The 15,680-nt window shown below is 45.8% G+C and overlaps 1 protein-coding gene across 11 annotated transcripts in view; it reads right to left on the reverse strand.

Annotated features, from left to right (window-relative positions):
• MTSS1 (MTSS I-BAR domain containing 1) overlaps window positions 1–10,885 on the reverse strand; it is a 126,770-nt gene extending 115,885 nt beyond the window's left edge. For 7 of the 11 annotated variants that reach the window (XM_065668935.1, XM_065668929.1, XM_065668934.1 and 4 more), the window contains exons 1-2: window positions 10,464–10,884; window positions 10,220–10,347 (exon numbers count right to left, since the gene is read on the reverse strand). In XM_065668935.1, the coding sequence (XP_065525007.1) occupies window positions 10,220–10,291 (72 nt within the window). In that variant the 5' untranslated portion in view covers window positions 10,292–10,347; window positions 10,464–10,884. Of the gene's footprint in view, window positions 1–10,219; window positions 10,348–10,463 lie in introns of all 11 variants that reach the window. The other 4 variants (XM_065668932.1, XM_065668927.1, XM_065668931.1 and 1 more) reach the window with 1 other exon arrangement.
• Between the last annotated feature and the right edge of the window lie 4,795 nt (window positions 10,886–15,680).

The raw sequence follows: 15,680 nt of genomic DNA on the forward strand, positions 1-15,680 counted from the left end.
AATTCTAGAGCATGTCGCATGAAGCTCTTTCAGCTGTATCTATTTCCCACTCACTCACCAGTCTTTCAACAGACTGAAACAAACTTTGCTGGTAAGAGAGTCTTCACTCTTTCTGAAGACTTAGAAACACCTATTCCATGACTACTCCGGTTTCATTTACCTCATTTCAAATATACAGAGCCACAGAATGGCTTGGGTTGGAAGGGATCTTTAAAGATCATCTAATCCAACCCTTCTGCCACAGGCAGGGGGGACACCTTCCACTAGATCAGGTTGTTCTAAGCCCTGTTCAAACTGAACACGAACATTTCCAGAGCACCCACAACTTCTTCACAACCTGTTTCACTACCTCTCCACCCTCATTCCATAAAAAATTCTCTTATGTCAACTGAATCTACTCTCTATACCTACCCTCTATTTCTTAAATTCATAACCAAACCTGAACCAACAATGCTTCAATACTGATTTCAAAAGCATCCTATAGACTGATGTTGTCTATCAGCTGTTTCCTAGTGATATAGGACAAAAAAATATTAGTTTTACTTGCAGCAGAGAAATTTCAGGTTGGAGAACCCATCCAACTATGAGGCCAGTTTACTGCCAATTCTGAAAGGCCACGAGCTTCCTTTCACTGGAGCTATTTAAGGAAGAGCAACATATTTATACAGGGGTCTTCCAGGAAAGCACAATACTACCATAGAGCAAGGAAAGGGATTACCTGACTGCAAAGTCCCTTTGGTCTTTCTAAGCTAGAGGTACAGCCATGCACAGGGGAAGTTTGAGTTTAGCTCCAGCAGCAAAAGGTACTCTCAACTCACGCAGAACATGTGCTGGGCCAGGAATTAAGTCATCAGTAGCAAAAGATAGGAACTTCACAGGATTTCACAGCAAGAGCTGTGGAGGAGGAGACAGGTACATACTCAGGGGCTGAGACATAATCACACAGTGAAAGTTAAAGCATGTCAAAGATCAGATTAAGATGTCATTTAAACTGTAACTACCCTTCAGGAAAGCAAGCAGAGGTAATTAAAATCAAAGCCTTGTAGCCATACATCTATTTCCATTATTTCTGCAACGGCAGGGTTAGGAACAAGTTTCCCTCAGTATAAACAGGCATGCCAAGCTCTGCTTTCACAAAGTGATACATTATCACAACACTGCAAACTATGCAACAAAACACTACTGAAAACAGCTCAGACACTATTAAAATAACCGTGAACTAGATAGTTCTTCTATGCATCACAGAACCACTCGTTTAGTATTTCCAAAACTGTTTGGGTTTCAGTCCACACAGAACATTGGGATACGGAGAAAAACAGATCATAGCATGGTATCTTGAGAAAGTCAAGGCTAAAATCCCATCAGGATGCAGAAAAGGGTAATCAACCCTGCTAGGGGGTGTGGAAATTACCAAGTTATTTCTACATTCCCAGACCACCTGAAGACCTCTAAAGAATGCCCAGTACCCTGAGTGCTGAAATGCAGTACTTAGTAAACCTCACTAACCATTTAAAGACAGGAAGAACCCAAGTCTGGTACCATTCTGTTGTTAGAGCTCTAGAGTCTCTATAATAAAGCCTGCACTGCACTAGCCCATATTTAAACATCCCCAATGGACAATTACCAGTCGCTCAATGACTGTGACTTCAATTTGTAGTACAGCAAGGACCTGTGAAAACTCATCCCTCGTGGTTGCTGTATGCCATTCAAGCTCACAACCCAACTTGTGGGGCTCCCTGCTACATCAATAGGGACCACTTCAAACCTGTACTGTCCACAGCCCAGTTTCATAGTTTGTAAGACAAAGAAACTCGGCTCCAAAGCAGCCACTTCATGATTTAAATCCAAGATTGGGTAATTAGCAAACAAAAGTTACACTGTGAGAAAATACATCATACATAAACATACAGTCTCTCACTCTGTAAACATAGGAAGTTATTCACAGGATGAAGAGGGGGGTGGAGGAAAACAACTAGCCACAGCTTCTAGAGACCTTTTATCCCAAGCTACATTAAAAAAGCTGGACATTAAGTAGTCTTCCAGTGGAAGCATTAAGTTCCACATTCTCCCCTGCAGGTCTAAACAAGTTTGCAAGCCTGAATAGCAAATTTCTCCTCAGAGACTCATCAATACCGCCTTTCATGCACTCAATCATTAAGTGGCCACGGTGCATACTCTGCAGCTATTTGCTAAACCCACAATATTTCAGCCGGATCAAAACGAAGATAATTAAAACATCAGGAGGCAGTCATTCAAGTTAATGCCTGCTCAGGACAGCCTCAAGCCAACAGCCCTGGTGTTGTTAATGCCAGCAACACCACTGGGGTCTCATCACTTCTTCCCAAGCAAGGAGAAGCCCTCATTTCTGAGTGTTCACTCAACACAACCTGCAGCACACAAGCAGTCAAAACAATCTTGAAGACCCAGTTAGTGGCAGTGCCTGTTGCCAAAGTACTGATACGCATCTGAGCTGACCACAGAAGAACATCATTGTGCAAAAGGCAGCAGCAGGTACTAACATTTTTAGTGCTTTATGAAGTTTGGCTCTCACCAGACAGTGAGGTGCAACTACACTTGTCACAGCCTACTTTCTCTCCATTGCACTCATGAGAAATAATCACTTTCAGGCTTCAATTTAAACACTTGGTTTGCCCATGGACAATTTTGTTAGGAGGCATCTCATCACAAATAAAGCTTTATTAACAAAAAAGTATCCCAAATTAGGCCACTACCCTAAGGGCTTCAGAGACACTGCAAAGCACAGATGTCACTTAAGTGGAAAAGAAAATAAAATCTCATGCTTGGGTGAGAAGCATGGTGGCAGTTTATGTGGAAGGCAAAAATGGGCACAAATCTGAACCTTTCTGTATCACAAACCAAATGTCTCTAGTTACACACTCATCACTGGCACTACACACACTAACACAAGTGCTTTCCTGCAAGTGTTCCCAAAAATATCCAAGGTGATTTGTTAAATGACGATTATACTCCAGCTAGAATCCTAGAATAAAAGTGAACTACGCAATGCTTATGGTTGATGACCAGAAGAGTGAAACGCTCATATACAGCCTTAAAAAGACACAGCCAAATTTTTCGTGATTGACCAGCCTATGGTTAAGATGCTCCAGTCACACTTCTCCACTAAAACCCAGAGGTCCTGTAATTTCAGTTACAGAAGAGGAGTTCAAGACACTTGTGTTGAGAGCTGATCGGTCATTTGTAGATGTCATCTCTTCTGCCTGCAAACACTGAGTTATCACAGGGGAGGAACAGCAATACATCTTAAGCAGTAACAACAAAGTGGTGATGTGTGGATACAAACATGTATTCTACTGGGAGCTTGGAAAACATCCCCTCATTTATTCCATGCTCTAGATGTACTCAATTCCTTCTTGTCCTAGGGGAAAGAAGTCACTGAACCTGCAGCCATAGCTTGCCTTTCTGTAAAATGGGAGCCATTCTTTTCAGCAAAGTCACACACAAAGCACTTTCAGATGAAAGCTGCTATGGTCTTAACCACAAAGCTACCAGACATTTTGTCTCCAATCCTTCAAAACATCTCAGCATTCAAGCTATCTCACAGCCCAGCAGGAAGAAGTCAATCAACATCCTTCAGGTGAGCACAGATGCCAGTGAACAGAGCAGTGTTTGCACCTTACAGTATCAAGGTAGACTTAATTATGAAACCAAAAGCACTTGAAGGGAGAGATGTATGTCTGTACCCAGCATAAAAGAGGCTACTCTACCCTAAAGAGTAGCCTCTTTACAGTACTAACTCAAACCTCTCTGCACATGCTCTGGAGCAGACCAAAACCACCCTTTTTAGATGCAGTTCCTATTCTGCTCTCTGCCATATAAAGATAAGCAGGAAGCTGTAAGACCACCTTTTTCAGAAGCTTGAAAACTCACAGGCTGTTGAGCAGAAGATGCTATTTGCAGTTTCACAGATTCCATCAACTGCTACAACTTCTGTACTTTGAAAAGAAAAAAACATGGCAAAAAAAAAAATAAAATTGGAGGTTTTTAGGTATTCTATACCAAAGATTTTGGTCCAGATTGTGCACTCTCAGAACTGAGGAAGGAAGCAGCAAACTCTCCCAACTATCACCCTCTGTTAGGTATTAACCAGTGCCCAGCCTGTAATTACACAGACTTGTCCTCCAACATTTGTTCAGTCAATTGTGTTTCATGCAGCACTGCACAACTCCTTCCACACTTACAACCTCACAAACCCTATTACGCAGCCCCTGGCATCCTGCTGGATCAAAAACGAGTACTCTTAAAAGACATGAGAGAATCCCTGCCCTGGGTATGCCACAGCATAAGCCAGCCTCGTACACACATAGCGAGTGCTCAGTTGTACAAATTGTTAACACTCACATAAGAGTATCTGGATCAAGAATCTGTCCCTAAAAGAATAACTTACTTGTGAGTAAGTATGCTCCCATCTATCCCTGTTGCTTGAACTGCACTATTTATGCGGTGGCTCCCTTCCTGCACCATCATTACCTGCACATCAATCCCTCCACCTTGGAGATGTTTACAGGAAGATACTGCAGCTGCTTAGAAAAGGCAAGGAATTTCACTGTACACAAACCAACCACTGGGGCAAGCAGGTTGTTGGGAGGGCACAGGGGTAGGAAATCAGTGCAGGCAGCTAAGCTCAAAATGCCTCGGTGGTATAGCCTTTAAGGAAATTGACAGAAATGGGAAGAAAAGCTGCAGAGAGGGGAAATGAGTTCATTTCATGCTTTTTCAGGAAGGGGAAGAAATGGCTCTTTATTAGATTTGGAATAGATCAGTTGCCCTACAGACTGTCACACAAGTGACATACCAGTGCAACACAGTATGCATGGGAAAGGGAGGACAGAGATGCCCTTTCTTCTCCAAGACTGTACCTGTCTGTTGTACATGAAACATTTGTTTTCCCTTACAGTAGTTATCATCCTTAACAGCTGGATTGAAACTAGACCTTAAAAATTATTGAACTGAACATTCCTAACCTCCACAGAGATCCCAAGCTTCAAATAAAGCACAGCTGCAGCAGAGCTGTCACATTACAGCATGTCAGGGTAAAACTAATTTGCCCAGATTCTCTGATATATGCGGGCTGTCCCTTGGATTAACATGGACGAAGAAGACCTGCAGCTGCACTTGCTGTAGTAACTGTCTCAGCATTTCTATTTGTTCCATCAAATATTTCTTCCACTCAGTTAATATTATTTGCGTGAACAGCAAGCACAAGGCCATCCCCTTACCAGCAGATAAGGCCTCCTAAACAAATGTCTCTTAATCCTTGATGGGGCTACCCCCCCAGATCCATCTTCAACAAAAAAACAGATTAAAATGCTGCCTCTCACCAGGCACTTCTCCTAACAGGAGATAAGAGGCTGCAATAACATAAATGTTTCTCATGCCCATGTGTTCATGTCCTTCTCCTCTGACTAAGAGCTTTGCATGGCCAAAAGCAGAAATGCATCACCACCTCATCCAAGAGTCACAGCAGCAGCCACGCAGTGAAGGGAAGGGTTCGCCTCCTTTATAGCACTAGAGGTTACTTCCAAAAACAAAGGTTGATTTTATTGAGTTTTTGCTGAATAAGGCACACATACTTGAAATAAAAGAATTTATAAAATTTTATTCCTTTGGGAACCTTGCTTTTATTCACCAACAGGACTTCCGTAGATTCCCCCATGTCTCTCACGTGTGGGAGATGAGCGAGACCAATTGGTAATCCACACCAGGCCCATAAAAATGTAGTAAGTCCTCCCACTTGGTATAAATGAAGTCACAGAAAACCTGTGTTCATCCAACTGCTCATTACTCATCTTCCCACCACACAGGTGTCGTGTGCCATACACATACAACAAGCCCCTGCTCTGCCAAAACACGTGCTGGCAGAAGAGGTGTGAGAAATAAAGAACATGCAAAAAGCAAAAGAACCAGGCTCAAGCAAGTGACGAGCTACAAACACTGCCAATTTCAATGTTTTCAGAGGTGTCCTCCTGTTTTCCTTTTTCCTTCAAGACAGCAGAGAACAGTGTGATTAAAAGGAACGTAAAAATCAAGACTCAGAAGGAAAACCAGCATTAAAAAAGATCTGCTCTGCGTGAGAAGACAAGATCTTTTGAAACCCAACCACAACAGGCCCTCCTCAAAATTATCTGCACCAATTTGCTTTGCACTACAAGAAATATTGAAATTAGCAGCACATTGCAGCATCTCATTTCCCAATTGCCAGAAATGAGTTACAAACCATTCAGATCAAATACTCCCTTCCCACAGGGAGCTACAGAACGAATGCCACGTTCAAAGGGAGACGCACAACGCTTGCATGCAGCACACAAAACTGCTTCTCCATAGGGATATACACATTTTATTTTGCTTTTCATGATCTTTGATTGCTTTGAAAAAGATCTTTCATAAGAGTGTAACAAACTCTAAGTGCCACATGCTCCGTGATGTACCATAGGAAACACCAGGGCTGTGACAATGAATCTAAACTTAGGATGGGATGGGCAGACTTTTTCCCACCTTTATAATTCTTTAATCTGATCCTGAAATCTAAAAGCACAGAAGCCCAATTATAGAGCACAAGGGCCAAGTACAATTCCCATTGTGGGCTTTCCATAAACAACCCTGTCACCATGTACACCACGCATTACTCAACAAATGTGACCCTTGTTTTGCATGAAAGACATGGACTTCCCTTCTCAGGCAACTGAAGTTCCAGAGGTACATTAAGTGTGGTATAAACGCGATGGCTATTAACCATTCTTATATTTAACTCAATAACATAGAATCACAGAATCATAGAATGGATAGGGTTGGAAAGAACCTTAAAATCACCTAGTTCCAAACCCCCTGCCATAGGCAGGGATGCCTCACCCCAGTCCATGTTGCCCAAAACTGTCCAACCTGGCCTTGAATGCTTCCAGGGATGGAGCATTCACAACTTCCTTGGGCAACCCATTCCAGTGCCTCACCACCCTCACCACAAAGAATTTCCTCCCTATATCTAACCTGAACTTCCCCTGTTTAAGTTTGAACCCATTACCCCTTGTCCTACTGCTACAGTCCCTGATGAAGAGTCCCTCTCTGGCATCCCTATAGGCCCTCTTCAGATAGTGGGAGGCTGCTCTGAGGTCTCTATGCAGCCTTCTCTTCTCCAGGCTGAACAGACCCAACCTTCTTCATACAGGAGGTGCTTGAGCCCCCTTTATCATCTTTGTGGCCTCCTCTGGACTTGCTCCAGCAGCTCCATGTCCTTCTTATGTTGAGGACATCAGAACTGTACACAGTACATCATTTCTTCAAATCACTTAGGGCTTTACAGAACATTATTTTGGAGCTTGTTTTGTTGAGTATTAACCACAAAGCTATTTTTTTTTGGTGGAGGATCAAGAGAAATTTGGGGTTTCTGAAGAAAATATTAAAGGCAGTTCAAGAGACCTCGGACAGAAAGAGATAATCTTGCCATCAAAAAATGTGATGCATTAGTCACACTGGCATATATTGCCCTCATTAAGTTTCAAAGTTAACACAGTCCAGAGACAAATGGAAACAACCACATTGCTCAGGATTATAATTCCAGTTTCTGTAACCTTGTAAAGATAAAGGAGAGCTCAAAATTAACACCTGAGCTAGTTCTGTGCTATTGTGAACAAAGAGAAAAATCAGTCCACACGGACTGGATCTCCATCACCTCGGCTGCAGCACCCATCTGCTTCCACTGGCAAGACTTCAGAGTCATTTTAATACTCTGCTGATTAACCCTGCCATCTTTACAACCAGGTTTAAGGCGGAGCAATCTGTATGATAAAAAGAATCTGCAAATTATTTAGTTATGGGAAAAAAAAAAAAAGGCAGATGCTGCAGCAAATCCCTCAGCACTGCAGGGCATGTGGGGACTTGATCACAGCGGTGATGAGAAATAGGCACAGATAGTGCACTTGGTATGTGTGGGCAGACCCCTACGCAACATCTCCAAGAGCCTGCCAGGAGCCTGCCCACGCAGACCCAGCTACGTGAAACAGCACTTCAAATGCTAATTTTCACTTTACTACTAAAGGTATCATTAGTGGAAAGGTTCTAGTTAGCTATCAAAAATAGCTACTCTTTCTTAGAAGTTGTCACAATCCTTTGTGCAGCAGTCACAAAGGATCCTAGAGCACCTCAGTGGCAGCATGGCCTTAGCTGCATCAAACTGAGCTACAGGTAAGAATTATTTCTTTTGCTCATGCTAAATAACAAGCAGATTTTTGTAAACCTTAACAACTACCACGCTGCCAAATATCTGCTGTGATTGCTTGCAAACCTGCCCCCTCAGTAACTGCCAGTCCACAGAACAGGTTCCACTACTATGGAGCATTAAGAGAAAAAATATTCACACCTGTGCCCATCTCCATAAGCTCACATCAACCTGTTTCTGATGAGCAGCACTCCCATGCAAGTAACCATGTGTAAAGGAAATAAATAAATAAATCCACACAGCCAAGGCCTGTTTGCTTAAAAGCAAGATAAACCAATGCATCACTTATGGAAAGCAGAGAATAAACATACTCCCTCTGTGCTGAAGCCCAAAACCACACTTCATCTGGAACAGAAGATCTCCTGTGTGCTCCCTGCACAGCCCACTAAAACGATTCCAGTATTTGTGATCATTTCCTGCTTTTTTGGGGGGGTGGGTTGTTGTTTTATTTTAAAACACAGTCACTATCAAAAATACAAGGGACTAAGAGCCCAAGGAACACCACTGCCAGGACTGCAGCATTGTCTTGACAGATACATACATACACACTCCCCCTCCTCTCCGCAATCTGCCTGCTCTTGACAAGCTATGCTTTTAATTAAATGTCTCCTAAGATATGCTGAGAGGAAAGTGCATATGAACACTTGCCAAAAATTAACTTCTAGTGCAAACAGCTTCTCTATCCCCCCAAAAAAGATATACTAGAAGCCATTCACCTCTGCCAGGCTTCCTCCTAGAGCAGATCCCATCCTCCTCCACCACTACTTGGCAGCATTTCTCCTGCAGCCCTCCCTGCTCCTCAGCCCTGGACCCTTTAAGACACCCACAGAAATCCCGTGCCCCTAACTGGGAGAAGCACAACACACATGGTCACTGCCTTTACATTGTGCGGTCTCCCCATTATTTCACACATCCCCCAACATCTGCCAACGACCGCATCCTTCCCAGCCGGCCCTGGGAGGAAGACAAGCTGCCCTTGTCCAGGGAACACTGCAGTATTCTGCAGTACGGCCACGCCAGAGGCAGGGCGCCCTGAGCCCTTGGGCTCGGGGGAGGCATGACTGGCACAACGCAGCAAGGCTTTTGCGCTATTTATTTCCACAAGCTAAGGGTGGGAGGCACCCACTCACCCAAAGAAAACCCTGCACAAGTGCCCTTGGCTGCCAAGGGTAGACGCAGAGCACCGCTCCCAGAGGGACCCTTTGGCAGAAGGGGTCAGTGCTGCCCGAGATTTTTGGTGCCTGGTAGAGAGAAGAGACCTGGCAACTCGAGACCTTTGCATTCATGCACAGAAAGAAGCAAATGCCACCCCCATGAGCATACACAGCATGAAAATAATACCACATAAAGGACTGAGCAGCAATTTTAATCCAGGCACGCATCAACTTTTGAGCATCTCCAGGCTGAGATTTATGTTCTTTCCAGCGTGCCCATCAGCACAGCCATCCATCTCTTCATTGCCCCTTCCAGCCCCACCCCACGGCTGACATGTACCATGCCCATCTCCTCCACGCCACGCTCCCACCGCGCTGCACTGATCCTGCTAGCAAGTCCCACAGCCCAAAATAAAACACCAAAAGGGATTTAATAAAAGGAAGACAGGTTTGGAAAACGCCGACCCTGGCGCAAGATAACAGCTTGCACGTTTGATCAGGGGAGAGAGAATACGGGAAAGGAGGGAGGGAGAGGTGATGTCCTGCAAGCAACTCGAAAGCCCCAAGCCATGGGGCTGAGGCACGTACCAGGGGTCCCTTTATCAGGGATGCCTCCACCGGCAAGGGACACGCACCCAGCTCTGGGGCAGGGTCCCGGGCAGAAGCAGCCCGGGGCCGGGGGAGGGGGGTTGTCACGCTGCCACCGTTCTCCCCCCGATGCTCCTGCATCGCATGGGTCAAAGTTTCATCCGGTTGGGTTGGGAGAGGTTTCCTCTCACCTGCCTCCCCCCTTCCCCAGAGCCTTGTCTCTTACCTTCATGTCGCTTATGATGGTCTGGAAGAGCCCTCCGAGCGCACTACATTCCTTCTCTATCACAGCCTCCATTTTCCTCGCTCGAGCACACTGGAGGAGGCACAAACTGCTGCAATTTCACTACCGAGCTGAAGAAAAACGAGACACCCCGGTCTCCACCTCACGTAAAAATAAAACAGAAAAGAGGGGAGGGGGCAGACAAGCCGACGGAGGCAACAAGGGGGAAAAAAAACACCCAACGCACCTGAACCCCTGCCTGCTACACCTCTGAAAGCCGAGAGAATGGGGGGAAACCAAACCCCCGCGCTGCCGGCGGCGGTCCCTACACACACCTCCCCGCCCGGGCACTCGGAGCCGAGCGGCCACTGTCCTCCCTCGCACGGGCAGCCGCGAAACCCATCTCTGCCCGGAACGGCCCGAGCCCCGGCGGCGGCCGCGGCCCCCCGCGCCTCCGGCACGGCAACGCGCTCAGCTCAGCTCAGCGCAGCGGCAGCCCGCAGCCCGCCAGCTCCGCGGCAGATGCGCACGCACACCAGAGGAGCTAAAGAGGAAAACCCGTATCCCGCTACACACGGCTGTGCCTATAAAGAAGGCGGCGCGACCAGGACGCGGCACAGCAGCCCCTGCCCGCCTCAACCGGCCCCACTGCCGCTGCCTCCACTCCGCCCGCCCGCTGCCCGCCCTCCACAGGAAAGCCCCGGCCCGCCCGCCCGGGCACCGCCCGCCCCGCCCCGCCCCGCGCGTCACCAACGAGGCCGCTGATTGGCCCCGAGCGGTGGATGGGCGCCGGGTTCGCGCCCCGCGGCTGGCGCGCTCGCTGGCCCCCGCAGCCCGGTGTTTGTCGGGGGCGCCCCGTCCCTCGGAGCGCCCGGCGGAGGAGCTGGGCGCTTCAGTGGTGGCGTTCGCCGCCAGTGCCCCGAATGCGGGCCTTTACGGGGAAAACCAGCTGCCTCAGCGCACCGGCTGCGAGCGGCCGAGGTGGAAGCACCCGGCGGAGTCAGCAACGGGAGATACAACCCAGCGTAGCGCAGCGACAGCAGCTTCAGCTGTGGGTACTGCGGGGCTGTTCATTCATCCTGTCCCGTGAATGCGAGGCGATGTGTAAGGGTGCTAGAGGAAGTCACAAGAACACGGGGGTTTTAAGGCAATCCAGTTTTCACATGAACTGTGCCAAATTTTGCAGAACACCATAGTCATACTTGCACATTTATACATGCACCCCGGCTACAGCTCACCCCCTGCAAACGCCTAGGGACATGGAATCACGGTTTGGGTTGGAAAGACCTTAAAGCTCATCCAGTTCCAACCCCCTGCCATGGGCAGGGACACATTCCGCTAGAACAGATTGCTCCAAGCCCTGTCCAACCTGGCCTTGAGCACTGCCAGGGATGGGGCAGCCACAGCTTCTCTGGGCACCCTGTGCCAGTGCCTCAGCACTCTCAAAGGGAAGCTCTTCTGCCTCATATCTAATCTAAATCTGCCTTTTCCCAGTTTAAAGCCATGCATGTGACAGATTACATTCTCCACATTGATGTAGCACAGAAGAGAGAGGCTGGGCAGGTGCCCTGCCTGCGGTGGGGCCATGGCAGCACTGGCTGCTGCAGTGATTTCCCCTCTGCTTTTCCCCACTAGACTGCAGGGAGAAAACACCTCAGCCAGGTCTGACCCAGCGGTTCATTCTGTGGCTCTGTGAGACCCCCACTCCCAACAATGAGCCCAGTGAATGACCCCAACAGCCTGTGATAACAATACCTTCTCATCATGTGCAGAGCTTAGGTGCCGTCACACAACCAGCGTGACAGCGTTCCCCCGGGGCCGAGTCGTATCCAGCGGTTCAGCAGGGAATGTTGGTGGCCTACTTTGCTTTCTTCAGCTGCCCTGTTTCTGGGATGATCCTTGGTTTAGCGCAAGCAGTATTTTGGCTAACCTCTGTGGGGAATGAGAATTCCCATTGTGAGTTGCAGAGTGCATGATGCACATGGGATAGGAGGGAGAAAAATCTCCTGCTATAAAGAAAAAGCTGTTGATTAAGGACTGCATTAATGCTTTAATTAATAAATTAGGGCTGTAACAAGCAACAAGTCTTCATACAATGATAAAACATCATGCAGGTACACAGCCTCAATAAATTATAACAAGCAAATTAGGCATACAGTGTAAGAGAATGGTTTTTTACCTTGCAAATTCAAAAGGAGAAGCTGTGCACACCACTGGTTGTGATGGACAACTTGCTAAACTACCATAACTTGAGCGAACCAGGGCACAGCCTAGAGAGACCTTAACAATACCGCTTTAGGTGGAGTATTTTTCTCTCAGAAGGTGCTAGGTCATGAGAAATGGAGACGTGATGATTTCAATAAACTTTATATTCACAGTGCAGAAAATGAAGATGCAAACAGAAACCTGTTTGTTCTTTCCCGTGTTTGTCATTTCACCATCTATTTTGTTAAATTCTCTTTGTACGTATCACTTGGAATAATGATTGTGTTAATTTTGTATTTGAGAATTTTTGTTTGTAGCATAACACAGCTAAAAATAAAGCAAGGGCACATAACCTAAAGGCATCAAAATAGAGTCTTGACAACTGAATGTTTTTTTTTTTTCCTTTGGCATTGAAGGAAATTTCATACTTTTAATTTTATTCTGCCTTTCAGTGACTTTTAATGACAGAATTTTCAGTTCAGCTTCAACCAGCTGTAGAGTGAGAGAATGAACATTCTTCTTTAAAGATCCGAGTCCAAATGGTTGTTTAAAGTGCGAGTAAAAAGTAGTTTGGTGATGTTGCGGTAACGTTGGGTTACCATCTGTCACATTATTTCTGGGATCTGCTTGATTGATTCCTAGCAAATCACTTCCTGCAAGCATTATTTGCTAAACTTTCTGATGGGCAAAGGCTATTTCTGTGTTCATGAGGCATCGTTACTGGGGAACATTTCATTACCAAGTGATGACATTCTGTAAAATATCCTGGTGCATGGGCAAATGCCAGCACCACTTCTCGACAGTGGGTTGGCTGAGCGTGTCCTACTTGGCAACCTCCAACAGATGCCAACCTTAAAATTTGCCAAGGGCACAATAGTAGCCCATGTTCTGACATCCTTCAACACGTTGGGTGCTCTGCTGACAAAAAGCCTATTCCACTGAAACCATGAGAGGGCTGCTGGCTAAGGAGTTTCTCCAGAGAGAAGTGGGCAGGTTGAGCAATGACTTGGTCACTTTGCCTGGTCTGGATTCTTCCTGCTGCTCCTCCCACCCTGAGCACCAAGGTACAGAGTACAAGGTACAGAGTGAACCAGGCACAAATCCATGAGGATCAAGTGTCCACGCTGTGTTCCCAGATCTGCCAGTGGAGCAGAACTTACCTATTCACATTCCCATGCCTTGCTTTCCTCTTCTGTAAAATGAAAAATCCCAGTTTTTAAAAGCATTCTGAGTGTTTTTGCACCGACCACAAGTGTGAAATGTCATTGCAGTAAGAACAAATGTACACTTTGTTAACGTGCCATAAAACATTTAACTGTGGTGCTTATTTAAGTCCTGATTTTACACAGATTTAAACCCACTTATGAATGCAAGTAGCCCTGTGGAAGACTAGATTACACATGCACTTAAGTGTTATCAGATTGAAGTCATAGAACAACAATCACAAAAGGTACTTAATCACCTTTAAATTACAGTGTTCCTAATTTAGCTAATGTTATTCCCCAAGGAAAAATTGCCTCATCTAGCGTACAATCAAGAGGGAATCAAGGGCTCTTCCTTCAAGTGGTTGACAGTTCGAAAAGAGATATGGTTTTTAAAAAGAAGTCGCTAAAGGCTGAACTATTTAATTGAATTATCTCTTTAAGAAATTGATGCAAATTAATATTATAATACTGCATTACATTGCCACAGAATCTTTCATCCTTAAGCCTTCTTAAAATGCATTAATAAACTTGAAAAACAAATGTATAGTTGGTGGGGGTTTTTTGTTATGAAACCAGTATTCTGTCCCTGTTTGAGGCTTTCTAATAATGATTTCTATTTCAAAGGATGACAGTGTTTTCCTCTTCGTAGATTGAGAGAAAAGGAGCCCAAGAGCTTCCAAGAGGTGGAGTCCCTGACATGATTTCCCTCAGTCCTCAAGGTGCTTGCCAGGTACAATCCTGCTCTGTCCATAGGAGAAGATGAGCTCATTTTACAATACCCGATTGAACGGAGAGGTAAGATAGCAGGCAACACAGCCAGAGAGATGATGGAAGGAACTGATGAAGTTCTGTGCAGCAATCCCACCCGAACCCATGTAAGCCAGCTGTCCCAACATCATTACAAATATTAGTCACCCCTCCGTATCACTGGTGAAAACTTTGTCTTAATCTAAAGAGGATTAATTATTGACCGGTCATACATGGAGATGGGGACCTGGTGAGGGAGAATTCACATTTTTTTCACTAGTCTCTGGTTTCAAAACATAAGCAATAACAATGTTGTGGTTCTCCATCTATATTCGGGTTATTTTTATGCCCCCAATTGTTTTTAAATTACTAAGCAGGACTGCTGTAGTGGGGGTTTCTCTGCAATCACTTCTGCTTGCTGCTTGCTGGCAAAATAACAGCTGCTATTGCTTTACCAGGATTGATTTCTATAGAACAGCTCCATCTAAAGCCTACCTACAGGCAACAACTCTGCAGCAAAATATGAATGCGGTCTCATTTTCAGCTGTAAGCTTTGCTCATAAGAAAAAAGAATACATTTTCAGCGAAGTCCAACATGGGATGTAATTCATTCAGAGCACATAGAGGACAGGATGCTTACTTTTAGTGGGCTAAATTAGTTTTCCACTTCCCCCTTTCACTAACAAGTAGGAAAAAAAGGCTTTCCCCAAGCTATCTCTGTGCACAAGGCACAAAGCTGAAAATCAGGGTTTGCATATTGTACCAAGAGCTTTACAGATAGGCCATGATTTTCGGTGGTGGGAATATGAAATGCTGTTACTCACATTTGCCATCTCAGGTTGGTAGATTCAGAAAAGGCTCTCAGGTCTTTCACCTCCTTCCAAGTAATGCTCCTGTTATTGCTCTTAAAACTCCGGCATGATGAACCCCAATAAGTGACCAGTGGGGTTCCCATGGCTGAGGTTATGTGGGCACTTTCATCCTGTGCAAGTCCACAGTAGCACCGACAGTGCATTTCCATGCTCACTGCTCAGCCATGGCTTCCTTCCTACACTGTCCCATGTCACCAGCACCAGAGCTCAGACAGCCGTATGTATGATGGGTCCCAAGGAGACCTGATTCGGCTGAAAACTAAGCCTGCAAAAAAAAAGACAATTTTCACCCAGAGGAGGATCCTGCCTTTTTGTGTTTCATGGAGAAGGGGCAGCCTGCATAACCATTCCCATGCTTATTCCCTAGAGGATTCCTTCTTGTTTCTCACCTACAGCCAATACGGGTTTAAATATCCAGAACTGTCAATCTGAGCC

This window comes from Lathamus discolor, chromosome 2, assembly GCF_037157495.1.
Source record: "Lathamus discolor isolate bLatDis1 chromosome 2, bLatDis1.hap1, whole genome shotgun sequence".
Classification (NCBI taxonomy): Eukaryota; Metazoa; Chordata; class Aves; order Psittaciformes; family Psittacidae; genus Lathamus; species Lathamus discolor.